This window comes from Lathyrus oleraceus, chromosome 5 (genome assembly GCF_024323335.1).
Source record: "Lathyrus oleraceus cultivar Zhongwan6 chromosome 5, CAAS_Psat_ZW6_1.0, whole genome shotgun sequence".
Classification (NCBI taxonomy): Eukaryota; Viridiplantae; Streptophyta; class Magnoliopsida; order Fabales; family Fabaceae; genus Lathyrus; species Lathyrus oleraceus.
The window spans coordinates 573,423,833-573,447,259 of record NC_066583.1 but is presented as its reverse complement, the minus strand read 5'-3'; the positions used below and the strand labels follow the sequence as shown (position 1 = coordinate 573,447,259).

At 35.4% G+C, this 23,427-nt stretch overlaps 1 protein-coding gene across 1 annotated transcript; it reads right to left on the bottom strand.

Moving 5' to 3' along the window:
- Window positions 1-3,080: 3,080 nt before the first annotated feature.
- LOC127086571 (AP-2 complex subunit alpha-1) lies at window positions 3,081-16,561 on the bottom strand. The gene is made up of 27 exons (XM_051027350.1): window positions 16,072-16,561; window positions 12,772-12,903; window positions 12,479-12,604; window positions 10,752-10,814; window positions 10,577-10,674; window positions 10,275-10,482; window positions 10,054-10,125; window positions 9,885-9,977; window positions 9,240-9,341; window positions 8,937-9,034; window positions 8,641-8,722; window positions 8,419-8,507; window positions 7,664-7,769; window positions 7,519-7,584; window positions 7,056-7,162; window positions 6,869-6,973; window positions 6,654-6,774; window positions 6,361-6,552; window positions 5,999-6,229; window positions 5,701-5,781; window positions 5,376-5,540; window positions 5,208-5,294; window positions 4,602-4,727; window positions 4,370-4,450; window positions 4,200-4,271; window positions 3,753-3,832; window positions 3,081-3,669 (listed from the first exon to the last, which is right to left on the bottom strand). The coding sequence occupies exons 1-27, from the start codon at window positions 16,201-16,203 to the stop codon at window positions 3,510-3,512; spliced, it is 3,075 nt and encodes a 1,024-aa protein (XP_050883307.1). The 5' UTR covers window positions 16,204-16,561; the 3' UTR covers window positions 3,081-3,509.
- Window positions 16,562-23,427: the final 6,866 nt, after the last annotated feature.

The window sequence follows — 23,427 nt, the reverse complement described above, 5'->3', positions numbered from 1 at the left end:
TAGAAGTTGTGAATACAACATGTTACATTCAAAATAGAATCTCTATCATACCTATTCTGAAAAAACCTCCTTATGAATTGTGCAAGGGAAGAAAATCCAACATTTCTTATTTTCATCCTTTTGGATGCTCTTGTTTTATTCTGAACACTAAAGATAATCCAAACAAGTTTGACTATAAGGCACAAAAGTGTATTATGTTGGAATACTCAGAACGTTCTAAAGGATATAGAGTATACAATACAGAAATACAAATTGTGGAAGAATCTATTCATGTCAGATTTGATGATAAGCTTGACACTGAAAAGTCAAAACTAATTGAGAATTTTACAGATCTGGAGATCACACTTGCAGGTTCTGATGAAAAGACAAAAGATTCTGAAGAAGCTGAAAGAGGAACTTCAGAAGCACCTGAAAGCACAATCAATCAGAAAAGGCAAAGGATTAGGCAAAATGTTTTTGAAAAACTGATTTTGGGAAACAAGGATGAACCTCTCAGAATAAGATCAACATTCAAAGCTTCTGAAAAAACACTTCTAGGACTAATATCTCTGATAGAGTCAACATCCTTTGAAAAAGTTTTTCAAGACAAAGAATGGATTCTAGCAATGAAAGAAGAACTTGATTAGTTTTCCAAGAATGACATTTGGGATCTTGTACCAAGACCCAAGGGAACCCATGTGATTGGAATTAAATGGGTCTATAGAGATAAACTAAATGAAAAGGGTAAAGTTGTCAGAAACAAAGCACGGATGGTGGCACAAGGTTATAGTCAACAATAAGGAATTGACTACAATGAAACCTTTGCTCCAATCGCGAGGTTGGAATCTATTTGTCTCCTTGTATCTTTTGTTGTTAATTATTCTATTAAGTTATATCAGATAGACGTCAAAAGCGCGTTTCTGAATGGTTATATTTTTGAAGAAGTGTATGTCCATCAACCTCCTGGCTTTGAAAACTCAAAACTTCCCTAACATGTTTTTAAACTTAAGAAATCTTTTTACGGTCTGAAACAATCTCTCAGTGCTTGGTATGAAAGACTTAGTTCATTTCTTCTGGAAAATGATTTTATCAGAGGCAAAGTGGACTCTACACTCTTCTGCAAAAACATCAAAAACGATCTTATGATTTGTCAGATTTATGTTGATGACATAATATTTGGTTCTGCTAACCCCTCTGTTTGCCAAGAATTTTCTGAGTTAATGCAGGCAGAATTTGAGATGAGTCTAATGCAAGAACTGAAGTTCTTTCTGGAAATTCAAATCAATCAAACTTCAGAAGCCACGTATGTCTATCAAGCAAAAGATAAAAGATCTTCTGAAGAAATTTGACATGTCAGAAAGCAAGTCAGCCAAGACTCCCATGCATCCTACATGCATTCTAGAGAAGGAAGAGGTAAGTCAAAAGGTTTGTCAGAAACGCCATCGAGGTATGATAGGTTCTCTCCTTTATCTGACTACTTCATGTCTAGACATTTTATTCAGTGTATGTCTACGTGCTAGATTTTAGTCAAATTCAAGGGAATCTCACTTAACTGTTGTTAAGAGAACCCTCGGGTATCTGAAAGGAACACCTAACATTGACTTGATGTATAAGAAAATATCAGAGTACAGGCTTTTTGGATACTGTGATGCAGATTACGCTGGAGACAGGTTAGAACGCAAAAGCACATCTGAGAACTGTCAGTTTCTGGGAGGAAACCCCATCTCATGGACAAGCAAAAGACAATCAACCATTGTACTGTCAACTACAGAAGCAGAGTACATTTCAGCTTCACTATGCAGCACTCAGATGCGCTGAATGAAGAATCAGCTTGAGGACTTCCAAATCTATGAGTAACATCCCTATCTTTTGTTATAATATTGTTGCTATATGCTTAAGTAAGAATCTTATTTTACATTCCAGAGTGAAGCACATAGAAATTAAACACCATTTTATCAGAGACTATGTTCAGAAATAGATAATTATTTTAAAATTTATAGATACAGACCATCAATTGGCTGATATTTTTACAAAAACCCTTAGCTAAAGATAGATTTTTTTTCATTCTGAAAATTTTAAATATGAAATATTGCCCATAATGATCCTGAACATGTGTTTTTCATCTCTAATGTTAAAATAGACTATGACTTAAGCATATGATGTTTATCTGATTCTGATACTTCTACAAGTTAGAAGATATCTAGATCAGAAACCTTCTGAGTCAGAAACCTTTTGGTATTCTTGACTCCAGAAACATCAACATGTGATCTCTCAAATGTGTGGCTTTGGATCTTCTAGCCACTTGTCTAGTTCGGAACTCAATGGTCAAACTATTAAGATCCCCTCGAGCAGTGTGCACATCTTAAGATTAAACATCCATCATTAGCTGCATTTAATTCTCCCCATGCTTGTCAACTCAAATTTAGCAATCATAATTGCTTTTGTCGCTTCTCTAGTTAACGTTGTCGTTTTGCATGTGTTTTGAAATTATGTATATATACTTCTACACTTCACACATTCACACTTTTACACTCACGATTTACACAAACCCTTAAACTCAACCTCTCTCAATTTTCTCTGCAACTATCTTCTTCTTCTTTAACAACATCATGAATCCTCAACAACAAATGTTTGAATACTCCCAACAGATGAATGCTACTGAGCAACAAGTTAAAGCTTCACGACAAATTACAACCACTAATGTTGCGCCTTCAAAAACCTCCTATCAAGAACCCCATGTTCTTGATCGTCCTCCTCACATCTACCTTGCTACTCTTTTTGAGAAGCTTGAAGTCCTGTGTGAATTAAATTTTATTTTAGTAATATTTTGAAGGTATAAACTTAGAATAAAAAATGTAAAATTCGGCTAAACTACTGATAAGGAAATAAGTAATTGCTATTTTAATCCTCTACTTATCAATAATAACATTGAATGTTTATCAAAAATGACTACAAATTCAAATAAAAACTTCTATTCACTTAAGCCGATCAGAAAAATTAATAAATTGTTTGCTTTTAGAGTAGTATTGCATTAAATGATCAAATTGTATCAAAATTGTAAGGGTAATAAAATTTTCATTCAACTCCCCTAAAGCAAAGCATTTGAAATTTAAATGCTTACTCCACAAGCTATTATTGCAACTATAATTTCAGAACAATTCCAAACTATTACAATTGGTTCTATCAAAGGCAATATCTTACATGCTACGAGGTGCACCACCACAAACAATCCAGTAAAACTGGGTAGGGGAAAATTATAGGAAAACCGAAAACCCTCGCCCAAATATATAAAATCTGGCTTAAAATACAATCACTTTGTGCAGAAAGAATCTCAAAAATGCCCACCAACCCATAAATCCTAGTTGGAACATGCAGCTGGCAAACAAGCTCACCCTTAACTCCGCCAGCCCTTGCTCATGATTTCGCTTATCCACCCCACTATAGCTTCAAAGACACATGGGTGGGTTAGACTGTGTAGATCACGTTTACAAATGTGTAATTAATGACTAATGGACACCCTCTATATTTTGTCATAGAAGAGCCGCAAGGAGAGCCCCAGGATCGTCCGATGCTGCAGGAGGAGGAGCACTAGCTGGTTGAGCCACTGGAGACATTGGAGCTGCTTGCGTTCGTGGTACACGGGATGCTAGAGGGATACTCACTAATTGTTCCTTGATGAACTCCTTCAGCCTGCAAATAAATGTCAGAATGATCTGTATAAGATGTAGTGTCTATTGATAATATCCTATAAGCAGAAATTTTAAATCACATACTCAAATGTTAGTGTTGGGTCCCCTGAAGCAACTGTCATTCGTAGCTGGGTTCTATCTGCTGGGTCTGTTTCAACTCTTGCCTGCACATCATTTGCGTAAATTATTATCTTAATTTAATTATGAAAGGCAGGCAGAAAAGCCTAATACAACCAGGATCTAAAAGGTCTATAATAAAACAGCAACCCTGAACTCCCAATGCTTCTCCTATTCTTGGTAGAAAAGTAAGCATCTATGCAGGCTTTGTTGCACATAGAGGTTCTTAATGAAAAACCAATACATACACGGTAATGTGATATTGAAGAAGGTAAAAAAATGCTTTTTCCTAGTTAAAAAAATGCTGCCACCATTTCCTTTCTTTTCACATAAGATAACTTATGAATCCTGTTCTAGTGGGGAAAGCCGTGACATATATATATATATATATATGGTTTTGACATATATACTTACCAAACAGAGCATTGCCCTTGTACTTTCTGAATAAAATGTTGTACTTGCAACAATATTGTTTGGATTGGGATCCTAAGAAGATATATAAAGCCAAAGCAAGTTAGTAGAGATTGAACAATTTGGGAAAATTTATAAAAAGGTAAATTTTAAGAGGGACTTCAATAACGTACAAGCCCTGGGCAAACTATCAAGTGAAAACTATTGAATAAGTTTGCCATTTCAAGCAGTGGAAGTGGTCTAACGCCTCTAACCTGCAAAACCAACAGGAAAGAAGAACCTGTCACTGCATGACCAGAAGAAAAAGATGGCAGAGAAGCCACTATACAATCTACATTTTCAACATATCCATAACCAAATCAGCAAGTATATAAACTTCACATGTACATAAAGCAGAATACATACAACTTCTTGAAGCTTCAAAGGTGGTCCAGGAAGCGATCTCCACTGCGGGAAAAATTCTTCTGGAGATATAGTTATAGGCTGAAGAAATTTATTTAGGACAGCTGGTAGTCGAAGCTTGACATTGACCTATGAAAAACAACACAGATGAACGCACATTATTTAACATTTTATGATTGTAGCATGTCAAGATTTCCGTGTAACTTCACATACTATACACTTTCCCCAAGCTTACCATTTAAATTTAAGCTCTAATAATATGATTGGTATCATTCAATTCATTTCTTTGATGGCGAGGAACTTATAGATATACAATAACTAATTGCCTAAATATTAAAAACTGAGCTATATCAGAATTTTGGTGAAGCATGCCTTCACTTTTTTTAAACCAACCAAAATAAAGGTTTTGGCTTCACATGCCTGACTTTTCCCTAGACATATCTCATTATTCACATTTATACAACTAAATGTATTACAAAAATGGCCAGCCTGCATTTGTTTTCTGACTAGCCGCAGAAGTACACGATCAACTCTATCATGAGTTGAACTACATACGGGGGGAGAATGGATTTAAAATTAGGAATATAATATACGAGTTTAATTAAGTACCATATCGTTACCAAACTTGTACGAGAAGTCAATAACGGCAACATCCCTGCTTGGGTGGAGATTAATGATCTCAAGTGGGCATTGTACCTATGCAATCAAAGGAGCGGAAATGTAAACAAAACAAACAATATTCGAAAGCAACAGATGATTGTAAAAATGTATCCTCACTTGTGCTCGGGGTGGTATAGTATCTGGTACTAGAGAGAGCTCCATCTTCAAATGGATGGGAGGCAATATTAAAGCTTGAACAGCTATAAGAGGAGAAGTATTCTTGTTCCCCAAGAAAAGAACAAGATGACCTTGATGAGCTCTCCATTCTGCTTTAATGCCAATCTGTATATTTATATAAATAAAAAACTAAGAACACAAGAATGAACGAAACTTGAATTACCACAAATACATGACTTTACAAGTAAGCTACAGATATATCAAATGAAAATTTAAACAAAAATATACCAAGAGAACCATAATTAAAAAAAAATGAAGAAAAAACCTGAATATAAGGATCCTCGTATAGAACACCACTATCCTTCATGCACAAAGCCTGAAATCTTTCAGCAATATTTCCAATTGGCTGCACATACAAAGGGTGCAAATTATGCTCCAATGCCCATAAATGTTTGCAGTAATATTCTTCTAATGCGAAAAATGAAAAATGGGGTCTACTACCAATCATAGAATGTAAGAAACGTAAGGTAAATAATCTTCAAATGGAATATCAATGTAGAATTCAGTAAGTGTGTCCGGTTAGGCAGAAGACTACATTATTTGATAATAGTCAACCAAAGTACCTGCACAGAACAGGCATCTTGTCCGGCAGGAACTATGGCCGTGGCATCAACTGCAGTCCCTTCTATTCCTGGATTTGAGCTTGGCTGAGGGTGGCCACTGCTACTAGGAGGGCCTTCGATAGCCAAAGGACCCAACAGATCACCAAGAAGATCTGCAGACAGTTGTTGAGAATCCAAGTTTTTCGAAGTCCCATTATCCTGGGATAATCTTTGATCTGCTGAAATATCATCCTGTGTACAGATGAAGTCGGTATCAAACTAAGAAGCAACAGGAGGAGTTGTTTTATGGTTAAAACGGAGGACGCTGTAAACAATTAATGCTAACCAAAATGAACTCATAAAAATAAGAGGTACGAACTAACCACATTACTGCTTGTGATGGGCATCTTTACAAGACTGAGTTGGCCGACATGCGGAGGAGCTCCGTTAGCTTGACTTTGGTCCGTTACAACCAAAGCATTTGATGTTTGAGATTGTTGCTGAGCACGCAACTTAATGGCACTTGTTTCCGCAGTATCAACTTCAGTATCTTCGGCCTTTTTAATTAATGCAGACTGAATTCAAAGATTAAATTCGTGATTTTTATGTCATTGGTTACTCAAGTGATTGTAGAAACTTCAAATAAAGTGCCTCTGAATTAATATTGCAAAAGTACCTGTCTCTCAGGGAATTTAGGCATTTCGGCCAATATATCCATTAAGGCTGCACCTTTTCTACTCAGAGCAAAGTATTCGACTGCTCGTTGTTGTATTTCAACTTCAATTGAGCTTTCATATCTAAAAGGATGAGAATGGCTTAGAAAAACCTATAGCATCATAAAAACAACAGAACAGTCACAATGGAAAGTTAAACATCATAGATATATCTCACTTTTTAAATATTGCCCATATCTGATTCTGCAGTTCAAGGTCTGGTGGTTGACAGTGCATCAGAATTTTAGCATATGTTGACAGAAGTATAGATATAGTAGCAATCCTGAAAATAAAGTATGTGTCGTAAGGCATCAATGCCATTCATTTGAACTAAAAAAACAAGAGATAAGGTTTGTTCCCCTTACGATACAGTAGGAAGCTTTTCATGTATGATGTTAAATAGTTCCTTTGGGCTGCACCCAGGCCGTCTACCCAGAAGGTGTCCAAATTCCCCAAGTAAATATGCACTGACCTGTTGAAATGTTTTCAGATACAAAATAATATTTTAAAACAAAACTTTGACAAAAATTTGGAGCTTTTGCTATTTCACACCAACTTATTGAAGTTCAAGCAACGCATTATTTAGTCCCTACGAATTAATAAAGTCATGGATTAAAACAGAAATTGACATTATGTATACTTCCTAGTTCCTAAGAAAATATGAAAGTTGTAAATCAAATTGTCCCCTTTAACAAAGATCTCACGATAGCTATTTCATACAAATTTTACATTTTTCAATCCATAGTCGGTGAGTGGCACGTAAAACAGGTAAATATTATATATACACTTAGAATTGGTGAATTTCAACATGCTAGTGAAAACACAAACCTTAACCATTGTCTCATGTATGGCAGGTTTGTCAAGATACTCTCGAGCTTTTGCTGCAGCATAAGGCTGATCAAAGACATAACATGCCCTGTGAGTGATATGACATCTAGGAAGCAGCAACTGTCAGTTCAAGTTTCAGACTCACCTGTAGGTCTTCGTTGTTTGTAACAAACTGTACCACTCGAAACCAGATGTCATCACTAACAAAATCCCCAGCCTTGTCAATTAGTTGAAGAATCACGTCAACATACCTATTAAAAAAGGATGGCATGATATAGATATCAATGTTATTGATTCAGATGGCAGCATATCCCAAAAATTATAGAGCAATTACAAAAGCCCACAACTTGATTTGATTTTTGACTCCCCTCTAATATAGAGGGCATTTGGAGGGGAGGGATGATGGCTTTCAAATTTATAAATGTATCGATTAAAATACCAAAAGTTCCTTAAACAATGTAACATAAATTATACAGATGTAAAAAACAAATTAGTACATCGCCTCCATTAAAATTCACTCCTTCCCTTGCAAACCAAACAAAAAGAGGTTATCTCGCCTCCTCTTATTTCGACAAAGCAAGACATCTAATTAAATCCCTCCCCTCCATTCTCCTCGATTGAGAAAAACATACCCTAAAGGTGTGATAAGTTATTGATTTTGTTTAGTATTTTGAGGAGGTGTATACTAAGTTTTTTTTCAGGCCTACTTTTTAAATGAAAAATTCATTAAGGGCTATATAACATGTATGTAATGTAACCTTCTATATGAGCAGTTAAGCAGTTACACACAGTAGACAATAACACAAAGTCTAAAACTATTTCTCAAAAGTACCCAATGATGATTACTTGCTACAGTACAAATTGACTATTGGATTCGTGTGATAGGCTTGAATGAATTACCATGAAAGATCTGGTGCAAACTTCTCGGCTAGAATAGCCGCTTTAAGTGACAATTCTTCACGCATTGCAAACTCTGCTGTGCTGAGATACTACAAAACAGTTGGAATTGCAAAGTAATCACTTTCGGATTTACATGAAATAGTACATTTATTTTCTTAAATTTCTTTTGTTACAATGAGATCACTAAATTGCATGAATTAGTCCACGGATCTAGTTCCATACCTGCAATAGTTCTTCAACTATATCCTTTGCGTTTGTAACATCACACATGCCATAAAGCAAATCTAGAGCACGCCTCCGAATACTGTTTATATTATTGCAATTGGAAATATTAGATTTAATAAAAAGTGAAAACTTTCATGAATGGGCATCTTATCCTTCATATTACCACTAGCTTATACATACATGTAAAACCATATTACTGATAGAATCTGTAATAGGCTAGATTCGACAAGCAAAAAATTCAGCGATGACGCATACAAGATCAATGATTTCAACTATATATAAACACATGTAACCTGATGTCAGGATCTTTCAATGAGGTAATAATTTGGGCTTGATGTCTTTTTATGATATCTTGCACATCTGTAACCATCAACATTCTAGTCATATTCTCCTGCACCGCAATAAGATACATTACGAACTGGACAGTGTTACGATAATAACAACTACCAAACCTTCTAAACTCTAAAACAATGAGATCGACAGCATAATATTGGTCATGATCATAGATTCCTTGCTATTCCATACAAACAAGGAAAAAAGGAAAGAAAAAAACCCAGAAAACAAATATAGATAAATCAAATGTTCCCCCAACATACCAAGCCAAGATAACGAATATTTGGTTCCCGGACAGCAATAAATTTTCCAAGAAGAGCCACACATTGAGACATCATCTCCTTTTCAGCATCAAGATGCATTACCTGAACAGAGCAATTACAACAGAAAGTATAACTAAAACATCTCCAATATCACCTCAGTAGCCTGTACAAGTAACTAAGGTAAGAACAACAAAACCACCAAAATGGACACTGTAAGCATCCGTACATGGCTGTGCACAGCAGAGTATAGAAACAAAATATGGAAGAGGGAAAGAGAAGGGATTTCACCCCCTCTTATCAACTCTAGGTTTGATGAGCATTGTGGTCTTTTATGTGTGAAGAAATATAAATAAACAACAGAATTAATGAATATGAATCCTCAACCATTTAACAGAATTAATGAATATGAACCATTAGCCATTTAACAGAATTAAATATACTAAACAGAAATAGAACCAAGAGGAGAAAAAACGTGCCAGAGCACCATAGTATAAAGTTCTCCCCTCTTCTGTTAGGATTTTAGCTCGTTAGACCGACAAATTCATAACCAAAGGATAGATTTATTTACACATCAATGCCATCCATAAGAAGCTTATAAAGAATGAGCAAATTGTATTTGTTTACGACGCAGTGCAATTAACATACCAGAGCAAGGGCTTCAAAAAGAACAGCATGGGAAGCATTGTTTTTGTTTACATTTTTCACAACATCGGTTCCCATCAGTATCCTTTGCAAGACCTGAAATAATTCATAAGGCTCACTAAAAGCCGTTAACTAAATAAAGTTTTAGATGCATCATTGAGGTACTACAAACCTCAAACAATGATCTTCTGGTATTTGGATCTTCAATGGTAGGAAAATACTGAAGAGCTCTCATTGTTTTGACCTAGATTTAGCAAAAATTGTCGAGCATTAAAGATGAGATGAAAAACTTTGTTTGACACCTTAGTTCTCAATAAAGGTAAGCATAGCATTCAAAAATCTTTGTAATCAACGCCCTAAGATATATTTTATGACAGAGAAAATTTTACAAACCTGAAGCCATGGAGATGGGATACCATAATAAGTGTATTCTTGTGGGATATCCTGGTTCCTAGCAAGCCGCTCTAAAGTTTTGACGCACTTAGGAAGACAACTCCAATATGCCTCGTGTTGGTTTGATACTAATGCAACAAGAAGACTCATAGAAGATGTTAAAACACCAAGGTCTCGTTCATCCAAAAGTTGAGCCATTCGATCCGCCCTTAAAATTAATGAATGAGGGGACTAATAAGATATATATTTGGAGAGCAATGAAGAAAGAAGTACATTATCAGCAAAATTACATTCACATTTACCATCCATCTACATTGACAACATCGGGATTTTTCCTGTACAGTCGCAGCAAACACAATGCAGCTTTTTTTCTCACAAGGGGCCTGCAGCTGCTAGATAACTAGATGACAAAAAGGCATTTAGGATCAATATTTTCCAATCATGCCGCCTATTCAATAATAATGGATAATTTCTTACCAGCAACTTCTGTACATCAGGTGCTAAGGACTCAGCGAATTCTCGGCCACCAATATTTCCAACCTACAAATTAGAAGACATAATATAGTAGCAGTGACTCTAAGTTTATAAAGGCGATAGAGTTTTAAATGCACGGTACATGTTATTATAATATGGTAAACATTGAAATAAAAGACTCAAATGAATCCGGTTTATCTAAGATACTAAAATGGATAGTTCAGCTTATATGGCACTAAATGATAAAAAATGAATTTCAATAATCTGGGAAAAAATTTGCCCCCCAAGTTGGTTAATGCAAGGCACCAGAGGTCCAGATCGGGTCTGTACCTCTTGCTGGTTAAGGCATACACCTTTGGTGCCACAGGAACCCTTTCTGGTTTTGGTAAGCCACTATCTTTGGAACCTTCAATAAATATTAAGCCTAAAAGCAGTCACCAAAACCTGCAGATTGTGATGCTAAGTCACTACCCTAAGCATTGCATGGTGGGTTTTAAAGACTCTTAACAGTGAACAATTTTTGGTTTTGCTTCCAAGTGACTAGAGACCACGGCTTTGAGTCATGGAATTAGCCTCTTACAGTGAAAATGCAAGCCAAAAGGCTAACTACAAAAGATTCACAATGAATCCGACCCTTCCTTATACCCCGTTATAGCGGGAAGTCTACAGCGCCATTTCCAGGTTGGACACTTGCCCTTTATTTTATTATGAATGTTTGGGTCAGATTAACTAGTTAATTTACACAGTAAGTAAACGAGAATTAAGATGCAGTCAAACATTTTATTGGTTTCTTCTTTTTCAAATATACCATCTTTCACATCTTTCTTCAGTGAACTGTGTAGTGCTTCTTGCCAAAAGATACTTAAGCTCTCCAGTGTCTATTGTCTTTGACAACCTTGAGTGTTATGGAATCAGAACAGAAGAAAAGAGGGAGAATTTACTAGAAAAGTAATTTGTTTATGTTTTATTTGATAAAATCAGGAACTTACATGCGGTTTACCCAACAATATTTCACCAGCAAATATTTATTTTCTAAGGAAAGAAACAGCGTGTCTGGAAATTCTTGATTGCAAAATGTTATAGAATAATGCCTTTGTAGTGAGACATTTAATTCACATATGTTATAACGAAGATGACAAACAAAAATCGAGTGTGGATATTTGTTGTTTAAATACTATATACATATTTTCAAGTAAAAGTATTAGGAAGATCCTAAGTTCCATATTGGTTAGACATAGAGCCTGAAAAGAGTTTATATAGAGTGAAACCCCTCACCTTACATGCCGGTTTTGTAAGGATGAATTAGGTCAAACTCTAATATGGTATCAAAGTCTATCTACGATCGGACGTTGGGCTGCCCACCGTTAATATCCACGCACCAAGCCCAAAAGAGCATTGGGCGTGAGGGAGTGTATTAGGAAGATCCTAAATCCCACATTGGTTTAGACATAGAGCTTGAAAAGAGTTTATATATAGAGTGGCACCCCTCATCTTACAAGCCGGTTTTGAAAGGATGAGTTAGGTCAAACTCTAATAAAAAGCATTGCCCTAACACATGCATAAGCAGAGGATGTCAAATGTGAAGAAGAGGAAGTTTTCCAGAAATGACGAGACCTTCTCTATAACTTCTTGCGGGTACATTAAGATATGAGAAACACAGTAAGCACTACAAAATTATTAACTTAAAGAACAAACTATAGATATGTTGGCAGGTTATCAAACTACCATACCATAGTCAATGCTAGACACTGGAAGGTTTCATTCCGACCAATGATATCATTACGCACGGTATTTATGGCCAACCTGAGAAAGTCGTGATTCTCATTAAGCAAACTTGATGTTACAATGTACCCAACCTGCAGATATTATATTTATGACAGTATTAGAATACCATCTGTTCAATCCATATATTTTCTCTGCTAGGTGAGCATGTAAACGAACTGAAATGACAATTCACAAGAATCATACATACAACACAGCAACAAATCATTATCAAAAGGTACAATAACGGAAAATAATTTACCTGTTTTTCTGGATACTTTGGGGCAGATATAAGAGAAACAGCCTCCATGTGGCCAAAATCCACATCATAACCAAGCATGTATATGTAAAGCATTTTCCAAACATATTTCTTTTTCTCATAAGGAGTCAAAGCCTGAAGACAGAACAAAAAAGCAAAAGAAAAGATAACTTAGAGGCAATATTAGGACACTTAAGTTTCTTTAATAGCAAGCAACCATGGAAGCGGATATCAAACAGCCATATTTTTGTATTTGCTACTGAAAAGGAAGATAAATGTTAAGACACAAATATAATATAAAAACCCTAAATGTGTCTTCAACTAACAACTCAAATTTTTGGATAGTTGGTCATGACCTGTTATCAAAGCCTCTATATAACCCAGTGGTCTAGGGTTCAATTCTTGTTTCTTATGGATCTATTCGAATAAAAATTGAGTTTCAGTACTATGCGTGCAAGTGTGTATTATCTACTCTCTGCTTCCCAATCAAAAGATTTTCCCATGAGGTGTCATAATACAGATATTGTATAAAAACCATCCATGTGTCTTCATTTAACAACTTAAGCTTTTGGGATAGTTGCTTCTTCATGACAAAAAAAAAGCCACATTACAAGCAAATGTGAAAAAACATTTCAATATTCTGCAATCAAAGGGTAGACTACCAAAGATGAGGAAGGATTTTAGAAAAACAGAGATATAGAAGGAAAAACCAAATAGAACAGGCTGGAAGACACAATAAAACTAACTTGGGTACCAAATGTTATAATTGTAACAGAGATGGAAAAAAGACCCTCCAATTTTAAAAGAGGGGAAACTCTTTTTATCCATATTTATTTTTACTTTGGAGACTTCGCTTATTAGCCAAATTGATGATTCATAATTTCAGGTGCATTTTAAGAAATCATAGAACCAAAACTGACTGCTAATGGTAAAAACTTCAGAAACCAATAGAGTCCGAAGTAAGAATTAAGTAAGCAAAATTGGATGCAAATCCCAACAAACATAGTACAGTTAAGGCAAGAACCACATGACAGTCTTCTATATCCAAAACCACTGTTCAGGGAAAGACGTGCTCTTCACCCAGAATAGTTAGCTCAGTTCCTCAATATGTTAAACCCATTGAAGATAGTGGTAGAATGCAAATATCAAATATTTAAGTTTTATTAGAAAGCAAAAGAAATTCACGTGGCTTGGCAATCCATGGACCATCAATTTCTATAACAACAAAATGGTATTCAAAGTCACACTCACGCCAATTTTGAAAACACGGATATGTGTGTCAGAACATGATTCAAACTTACAAATTTGTTGCATCTTATATATGTCCATAGATATAGATATACTAGTAATAAAAAAGGGTGTGCTGTGAGATTATACATATCTTTGGGTTCTAATAACTAGAATTTTCAATTCAATTTATTTTATCTCAATTGATATTTTCAGATTTTGAATAAATTAATCTTTCCTTTTTTAGGTACATTCTACATATGTGTGTGTGTGTGAGCGCGCGTGTCCTAGTTTTGCTATCCTTGCTCTAGAGTATTCAGTTATAACATAAATTCTAACCAACTAAACACTCTAGAACAATAAGAACAACCAACAGTAGCATTTGGAACTATGCTACCAAACTCATATATATCGGAGATATTTTAAAGAAGAAAGGGTTATCAGTTGCAGATGGCAGAGGGAGGAAAATCACAATTTTAAGACACCATAAAACGCCATGGCGGTTGTTGAAAAAATCTGCCACCACAATCCGCCATAGCCGAGATTTGACAACACTGAAAGTAAGAGAAATTAAGGCATTTTACTCCTGTCCACTGTCTTATCCAATGAAATACATTCACAGAGAAAATCAAACAATCCTATCCTTGCAAAGAAATGAAGGAGTAAAAGGCCTAGAAGGACATAAAGGCCAAAATAAATCAGGAAAATGGGTACATGACCCCTAGACCTAATTTAGAAAAAAGGAGAGGTGGTTTTGAGATACGAATAGTCTGACAGGAATCCATCATAAAAGGAGCTTGTGCTTAGTTTACAAGATAGCTAGAAAGTGTGAAGAGATAATAAGACACATACATGTAGGGTGTATTGGTAAAATTCTATTTCCTACTTCCATTAATTATGATGAAGTAAATATTGTACTAGAGTGAAGATGTAGTTTGGACTGAATGATGATCTATTTAGATCCCAATTGGTTTAACCGTAAGTTTCTTTGTATTCAATTGAGTGTTCATCAATGTTCTTGATTTATTTCTAGGAATTGACCATTCATGAATCTATCTAGAGAGTAAATTAGGAACATTTATGCATAACTTAAACTACATAATACCATAATCTTTAAATTTCTAAGAATAGCGGTTAGGGCCTATGAGGGACTTCTTGAGACCATAAAATAATGTCTAACCCTAAAATAAAAGCTAAGAAATTAATTGGGTTTTAGGAACTAAAAGGGATTGAAGCAGCAAGGAATTGCTAATTAGTTATGAAAAAAAATTAAGGCCAAGAGGAGTTGTTAATTAGTTATGAAACTTGTGGGAATTAATTTGGACTACTACACTTTATTACTTGATCAGGCCATAACAAACTAAATTTGAAAAAAAAAAAATAGAACATCTACGAGGCTAAAAAGCAATGAATGTCAAGGCCTGACCCTAATCATGATTGCAGAAGAAATCATAATATATTTGAAGTCGATCCTCACAGAAACTATTACTTTTTGTGCAATAGTACAGCTATCAAGGCATCATTTCCCGCAGTAATAGTATAACCACTTAAAGTTTACCCAGAACAAAAATCATACCACTTGCAATGTATACTGTAATCGACCGAATCTGTTAAAATTAACAAGCATAACAAGTTTGCTAGTAGAATGAAACTATGCTACTTGCAATGTAGTATTTTACTTCCACTAAACCCCCCCTGGAATTTCTGCCTACAACATAACATTGATGCTTCTTCCCCAGAATCATCGGTACACAAATTATCACGATATTTAGTCTTTATATTTTCTCATACCAGTACACCAGCACAAATCAAATGTGCGTGTGTGTGAGTGTAATTAACCACATACCAGTTCGGGTCACATATTCATTCAAAAACCAAGCCAAATCGAAATGAAAAAAAAAAGCTCAAAATCTAACCTACTTCCATCAAATTCCTTCAAATTTCACAAATCAATCTCAACAACAACAAGAACAGCAACCAGTTCCAAGCTAAACAATCACTAAACACAACACAAAACTACAATTGAAATATAATAATAGCTAAAACAAAAACCAAAACCAAAAACCCTAACCGAACCTTTTCGTTTTTGAAACGAGTACGAATATTGCCGAGTTCTTTATCAACACGAAGCCTCTCTTGTTCTTTATTCTGGCAATTGCGGATGTCGCTTATAAATACGGAGAGTCCTCTCATCCCCGACATCGCCATCGCCTTCTTCTTCTAGATCCCTCTATTCAATGATTCTTCAACTTAGATCCCTAAAAACTCGATTAGATTATCGTAGATTTTACAGATCCAACACCGAAATGAATGGCTATGGATCTTTCAGCTCCGAAATTCAAAGCGAAAACGGAGAATAGTTGGAGTTTGTTGAAACGGTTGTTGATCTAGAGCGAGAGAGAAACAGTGGTTAGAGAGAGAAAACGGAGTGACGGAAATTGAAAAAGCCCTCGCTAGCGAGCACAGTGCTGGAATTGAATCCCTTTCTTTATTTACTACTATCTGTATCTGCATTCCATTTTCTGTTTTTTCTTCCCACCTTGTAATACTTTTCTTTTCCCTCGGACTTTAGTGCAAATGAAATTATTTTTTTAAATATTATTATATTACACGGTTTTTATGTAAGAAAGTAATAATTACTAGTATTACAGTTTTCTTTTCTTTTTTTCTCTCTATTTTTCAGCTTTGGTGTGCAAGTCAATGGTATCTTGGAGAGGTCAAAGTCTTTTTTTTATGGATGTTCCTTTGCTTGCTCCTTGCTTTATTGCAATTGAGTTTGAAATTTATGTGGATCCGAAGGGCATGAATCACATGGCAGCTCTACAACATTCATGAGGTCTTGTCTATCCATAGTTGTTTGAAGTAAGATCATATAGAATTTTAAATTTGCAATGCTTAAATTATAAATAAATAAGACGTTGAGTCATTATTAAATAAAGTATCTATTTGTTTTGTCATAGTTAAACTGTGACTAACATACACAAAGTCTCAGAAATTTGAATCAGTTCTCGTGAAGAGTTTATCCTAAAATGGATTAAAGAGTGATAAAGATCATTTTTTATTAAATAAAATTTATCTATATCTTATTATTATTTATGTGTAATTTATTTTTAAAATGAGATAATCATATGTTTTCGATCAAATTTCACTTAGGCATGTTTAAATAAGTCATTACACAAGTCATTGGCTACAAAAGTTATTGGATACTTTGGGGAAAAAACCATGTGTCTTTCCTTTAACGCACAAGTGAAGTTGTGTCAGTTTTGATCTGATCTTCACAACACTTATCTCAATAATTGAAAGAATTTAGTATCATAATTTCTTTTACGCATTTAATGTCAAATTGGTTTTGTCAAAACAATTGGAGAATGGAGTTTGGTCTAGTAGCAACTTTACGTAATTTTTGAAGGTTTTCCTTGAGATTTTAAATCAATGATCTCGTTGATGTGTGAAAAACTTAAATTTATCTCAATTAAATAAGTTGATACTGTATTGTTATGTCGAAAGGTATGCCTTGAACATTTGCGTAGACAAATCATAGCTACGGTGAATCTTAGTGTTTCATCTATGAAGCTACGCGAAAAATACTTGAGTGCATCGCACGCTCGAAGATACAACAGAGTCGCCATCGAACTTTATTTATTCCCGAAGGAAAGGGAAAACATCGATAAAACTCATGGAAAAGAGAAAATGGGTAAAGAAGTCGGTTATGCAAGGGAAAGGTATTAGCACCCCTCATATATGTTGTACTCAACGGGAATAATTTTGATTGTTCTTTATTCGAATGGATGTTACTATCTAAAGATTACTTGCGAAAGGGGAAAAAAGAATGGAATAATTATAGTGTTCGGTGAGGATTAGGGTCTTCGTGCCTACGTATCCTTATAGTGCAATAAGGAATTCAAAGCTCTGTAGTTCATGGAACTAAGACGGAAAAGAAAGAAGAAAGTGATCAAGGTATGGTTTGAATCAAAGGATTGTATTGTTTGAATCCATATGGTAGGTATATCAGAACCAATGAGTAAAGCTAACATATGGCCAAAAATAAATGGGGGTTTTCCTGTATAAGGACTTTCAAGGTAACAAAAGCAAATGTTTGTCTAAGCAACGAGAGGACTAATAAGACAAACAAAAAGGCTTTTGGTTCAGAGGTGGGCATTGGTTATTGGCCCAAAGGTATGTATGGAATCCAAAGAAAGATTGTAAAGAAACAGTACATCACTAGGGTGAGTGTTGGTATTAAATGATATTGAATGTTGTATGATGGAAGGTGAATGAAAGGATAAAAAATAAATATGCTCGCGAAAGATTTGAATTCTCGTGTCTATGTATTCTCACAGTGCAATGAGAAAGTCAGAGCTCCATAGTTTGGGGAACTAATGTGAAACAAAGAAAGAAATAGTTTATTAGGTTGTCAAAAGGTAAAGAAAAATGCTTGAATAGAAAGACTGTAGAATTAACCAATAGATGGTAATTAGCCAAAGTGATAAAAGAATAAGTGTTGCTTGAATAGTGAGAGCATGGTCTGAACCAAAAAATGTTAATGCAAAGATGTAGGATCTTGCCAAAGTCTGTAACTTTATATGGAAATGAAGGTTTACTAGGGTCTGTAACCCTACAAGGCAGTGCATGAAGGTTTACCGGGGTCTGTAACCCTACAGGGTAGAATGAAAGATAGCCAAAGTCTATAACTCTACAAGGAAAAGGAAGGAATTCCAGAGTCTATAACTCTAAAGGGCAATATGCATGGGTGTATGCTATAATATGTAACTATACAAGGCAAGAAGAAATGAATGCCAAAGTTTGTAACTCTATAGGCAAAATGAACGATAGCCATAGTTTGTAACTTTATAGGCAGGATGAAAGGAGGTCAGAGTCTGTAACTCTAGAATGCAATGAAATGCATGTTTTCCAAAGTCTATAACTTTGTAGGTCAAAGTGCAATGATATGTGTCATAGTTTGTAACTACACAAGGCAGAAGAAAATGATTGCCAGAGTTTGTAACTCTATAAGGCAGAAAGAGATTGTCATAGTCTATAACTCTATAAGGGCAAAGATAAATGATGGCATAGTCTGTAACTCTATAAGGCAGAAAGAGATTGTCAGAGTCTATAACTCTATAAGGAAGGAAAGGATTGCCAGAGTCTGTAACTTTATAGGCAGAATGAGTGAATGCCAAAGTCTGTAACTTTATGGGTAGAAATAAATAAAGGCTTTGCCAAAGTCTGTATCTCTTCAAGGCAAAAAGCAGGGTTGCCAATGTAACTCTATAGAGCAAAAGAGAGCTTGTTAGAGTCTGTAACTCTATAGGGCAAAGAAAAAGAATGTCAAAGTTTGTAACTTTATAGGTAAAGAAAAGGGATGTCAAAGTCTGTAAATTTATAGGCAATGCAAAAGAATGTCAGAGTCTATAACTTTATAGACAAAGAAAAGAGGATGCCAGAGTCTGTAACTTTATAGGAAATGCATGAAGCAATTGATTTAGAGATGGGTGCTTGGCCAAGAGGTGGTGAACTCAAAATATGTGTGGATACCAAGAAGGGGAGTATGATTGATGAAGCAATGGCATCGCAATGTTGAAGTGTTGAATAGTTGATGTGCTTGCCTGAAGAAGACTTGTCAATTACCTGATTCGAATTGCACTAAAGTTTATGAGTCAAGGTGAATACTTTGAGCAACTAGGTCATTCGTCCCGTACCCAAAGATATACGGGATGAGGATATGAGTTCTCCTTATCACCCTTTCTTTACTACTTAAGACTCGTGACATGTAATTCTCATCATAATTGACAAGTTATTGAAGAAGATTTTAGATTCTGCTTGTTGATCCTGATGATGCAGTGTTGCTCGTGAAGAAAAGGAATTGACAATCATTTGATTCGAATTGTACTAAAGTCTATTAATAGAGGTGAATACTCAGAGCAACTGGGCATTCGTCATGTACCCAAAGATATTCATAATGAGGATATGAATGCTCTCTCTCACCCTTTCTCTACTACTTGTCGCACCTCAAAAAAATGAGAACACGACCTAGCGAAGCGCAATCGCACGCTCGCAATGATGGACTGAATAAAATCTCCACCGAACTTTATTTATTCCTAAAAAGGAAAGGGGAAATATCGATAAAACCCAAGAAAGAATGACAATGATTATGGTCGTCGCAACCAATATCAGGATTCGAGAGTCTATTACACAAGGAGAAGGATTTAGCACCCCTTACATTCGTTGTACTCAACGGGAACTGTTAGGTTAGTTATGCGAGTTAGTGTTAGCTTGAAATGTTGGATTTTTCGAGTTATTAAGGGGGTAAGAAAGAATAGAAGAGAGAAGAATGTTTTTGGGTTTTGTAAGGAGTGGGGCTAAACCTAAGTTTTTTATTAATGGATCTGACAAGATTTACAAATCCTTATCTTACGTATCTTCGGGTGCATTAGAGAACTCAAGACTTACGTAGTTTTGGGTAGAAAATGTTTATTTGTTGGTCGATTTTAGAGAAAGCTACTTTGTGTCAATCGATGAAAACATTGTTGGACTACCCAAAACAAGTGGAGAAGGGGAAGTTTGCATCACGAACAAATGGATTTACAAATCAACATTCATGGGCGACGTTGCAATCTTACTCTCATGTTCAAGTGGATGAAACATTGTTTTTGCATCTTCAAGACAAAGTACCTTTCGTTTACAAATAGGGTTTAAGGATCAATCGTACGGCAACTAGAAATGATTTGATTGGTTTGATGTGTTTTGATTAATGGCGAGAACTTGGATGGATGGGATATCCATCTCGAATCCTAACTTCAGGAGTGTGTGGTATCCACCACGTTCCATTTCAATCTTGTTTGCAAAAAGTTTTTGATATTTTTATGTGTTTTTGAGATTTGATTGAGAAAGGGTTTGAAGAAACCACATTGACAATTTTGAATGATGGCGAGAGCTAAGATGGGCGAGATATCCATCTCGAATCTTAGTCTCAAGAGCTCGTGGTATCCACACCGTTTCGTTCCATCTTTATTGAAAAGTGTTGAATATGCATTAAGTATTTTTTAGTTATATTGTGAAAATGCTTTGACATTGGATAAAGCATTTGATGAACAATTGCGAAAGGTTTGAATGAAATGCTTTGAAAGAGGATAGGATAGAAAGAAATGGATTGATTTTGTTATTGAGAAAATACTCAACGTTGGATCGAGTCTTTATTTTTGATCTTTTTGAAAAGGGGTTGATTTTATTTTAGTGTTAGAACTAGCTAAAAAACAAGCAAACAATGAAATAAAAGCGGTAAAATTATCACACGTCATGGGAATGGGGGTACATTTTGTCGAATGGGGATTCATGATAATGAAACGATTAAATCGAGCTCAATCAACAGACAAACAACGAATGAGTGTAGGTGCAAGAGGATGGTCTCATTGTAAGAAGGCCCAAGAGTAAGCCATGTGAAGAAAATAGCAGCACACAAGTTATCTTTACAACACATTCAAAAATTAAATCAAAAGAAGTAAAATCGAAGTGTACACGGATAAAAATTGAGATGCGATGATGCAAATCAAAGTCACATAACGCAAGGACGTGCAGCGCAAAATTATATTGAGAAGTGCAAACAAAACCCTAAGTAATGTGCTCAAAGTCGATTTGCGCATATTGACAATAATGGAAATGTTGTATGTGACAGATCAAAATGAGGCGAAATACCATCAATATATCGATAAAATAATTGGTGGAATAACGACATTGGAAGTGTCGTATCCATATATCAAAGTCCAATGCTTAACCAAGAAGAGAAATCAGAGAAAACAATCAAAAATCCAATAAGTATCGTATTTTTCAAAACGTTCACGGGGCACTTTTGTAACGGCCGTAATCGGGAGAAAGTAAACGGAAAAAATAAAAACAAAAATTAAATTGAAAAGAACATATCGCAAATAAGAAGTATGTGTCAAGAAATAATAAAGAATAAATCAGTTGGATGGTTAAAGAAAATGGGAAAAATCATGAAAAATAAGAGTGAAAAAATGAAAAAAAAAATGGAAAATATAGTGAGGAAGAGTGGCAGCAAAGGGTTGAACCTAGGACATGGAAGAGGGAGGCATGAAGATTTAACCATTCCCCCATGGTCCTATTGATGCTAGTTATATACAATGATAAATATATATAATATAATGTAATATAAAATGAAAAATAAAGAAAGCATGTGAAAATGGGACTTGGCTATCAAGCTTGGGACCCAGGAGTTACAAGCCAAGGCTTTCACCACTCAACTAGATATGCATTCTTGTCAAGCTTATGCATCCATTAGTATACATATAATACAATAACGCAAAAATAATAAAAAAACAAATTAGTAAAATAGTAGGGCATGTATTCATGCACACAATGCTCATCTTCTCCACCAAATGCATATGTAAAGACGAACACAACTTTGAACATCAAAATCCAACGGAAAACACAACACTATTCAACTCGAACATCAACATTTCTCATGAAAACAACAATACAACAAGCAAGGAAGATTCAAAATATAGGAGAGGACATTGATACATCCACTTGTGCGGTGCGAGAATAGTGTTGTTGACTGAGTTTGTAATGTTGCGCTGCTGCAAACGAAATAAAGTAAAGTTGTGAGTTGCTGATGAACATTGTTGTTATCGGAAACAGGTTAAGTGCATTGTTGTTACTCTTGCTGAATTGATGTTTTTCGAGTGTTGTGGAATATGTTTTTGTTGTTGGAAACGTGTGAGGCGTTACTGCGTGGAGATTGTGCCGAAAATGTCATCGAAGTCGTTTGACGGTGGTCGGACGATGCTTGTTGAGTTGTGACGTAGCCTCAAAACATAGTTGCTCAAAACATTTTCTTTATATGTTGAACAGAGGGATTATCGAGATAGAAGCAATAAGTGGTGATTGGTTATTTTCTTGTGGTTGAGAAGTTATTTGGTGGTGGTGCAAGAGGGTAACGGTGGTTGTCGGTGGAAGAAGGGTGAATAGTCGCAACCATGAGTTGGTGGTTTCGTGGATGAAACAAGAGTGTGTTAAGGGTGGCACTGTGGATGTTGGAGTTTTGTTGTGTAAGGTTAAGGAGGTTGGATTAGGGAGGAGGTGTTTGGTGGTTGGAAGAGAGAGAAGTTTTGAAGGTTGTTAACAGAGGGAGTATGAAGGGGGAAGGGAAGGTTTTGGTGAAAGTGAGGTGGTGCTTTTTTTTGTCTCATTCCAAAAGGCTTGTTCTGGGAAGAACTTTCAGAGAAAACCTTAGAGGAAAAAATAAAATTTTCAAAAACACCAAAATTGCATGAATGAACCTTTCTTCGTCCTTTTATTCATTAAGAAAAAAGTCCTCTCTCTTATCTAAGTTGGCAGCGTGCCCCACACTTAATGGAGGGATTTTATTTCCTTTTGGACCATGATGTAATCTTTTCATATCCTTATGTTCATGAG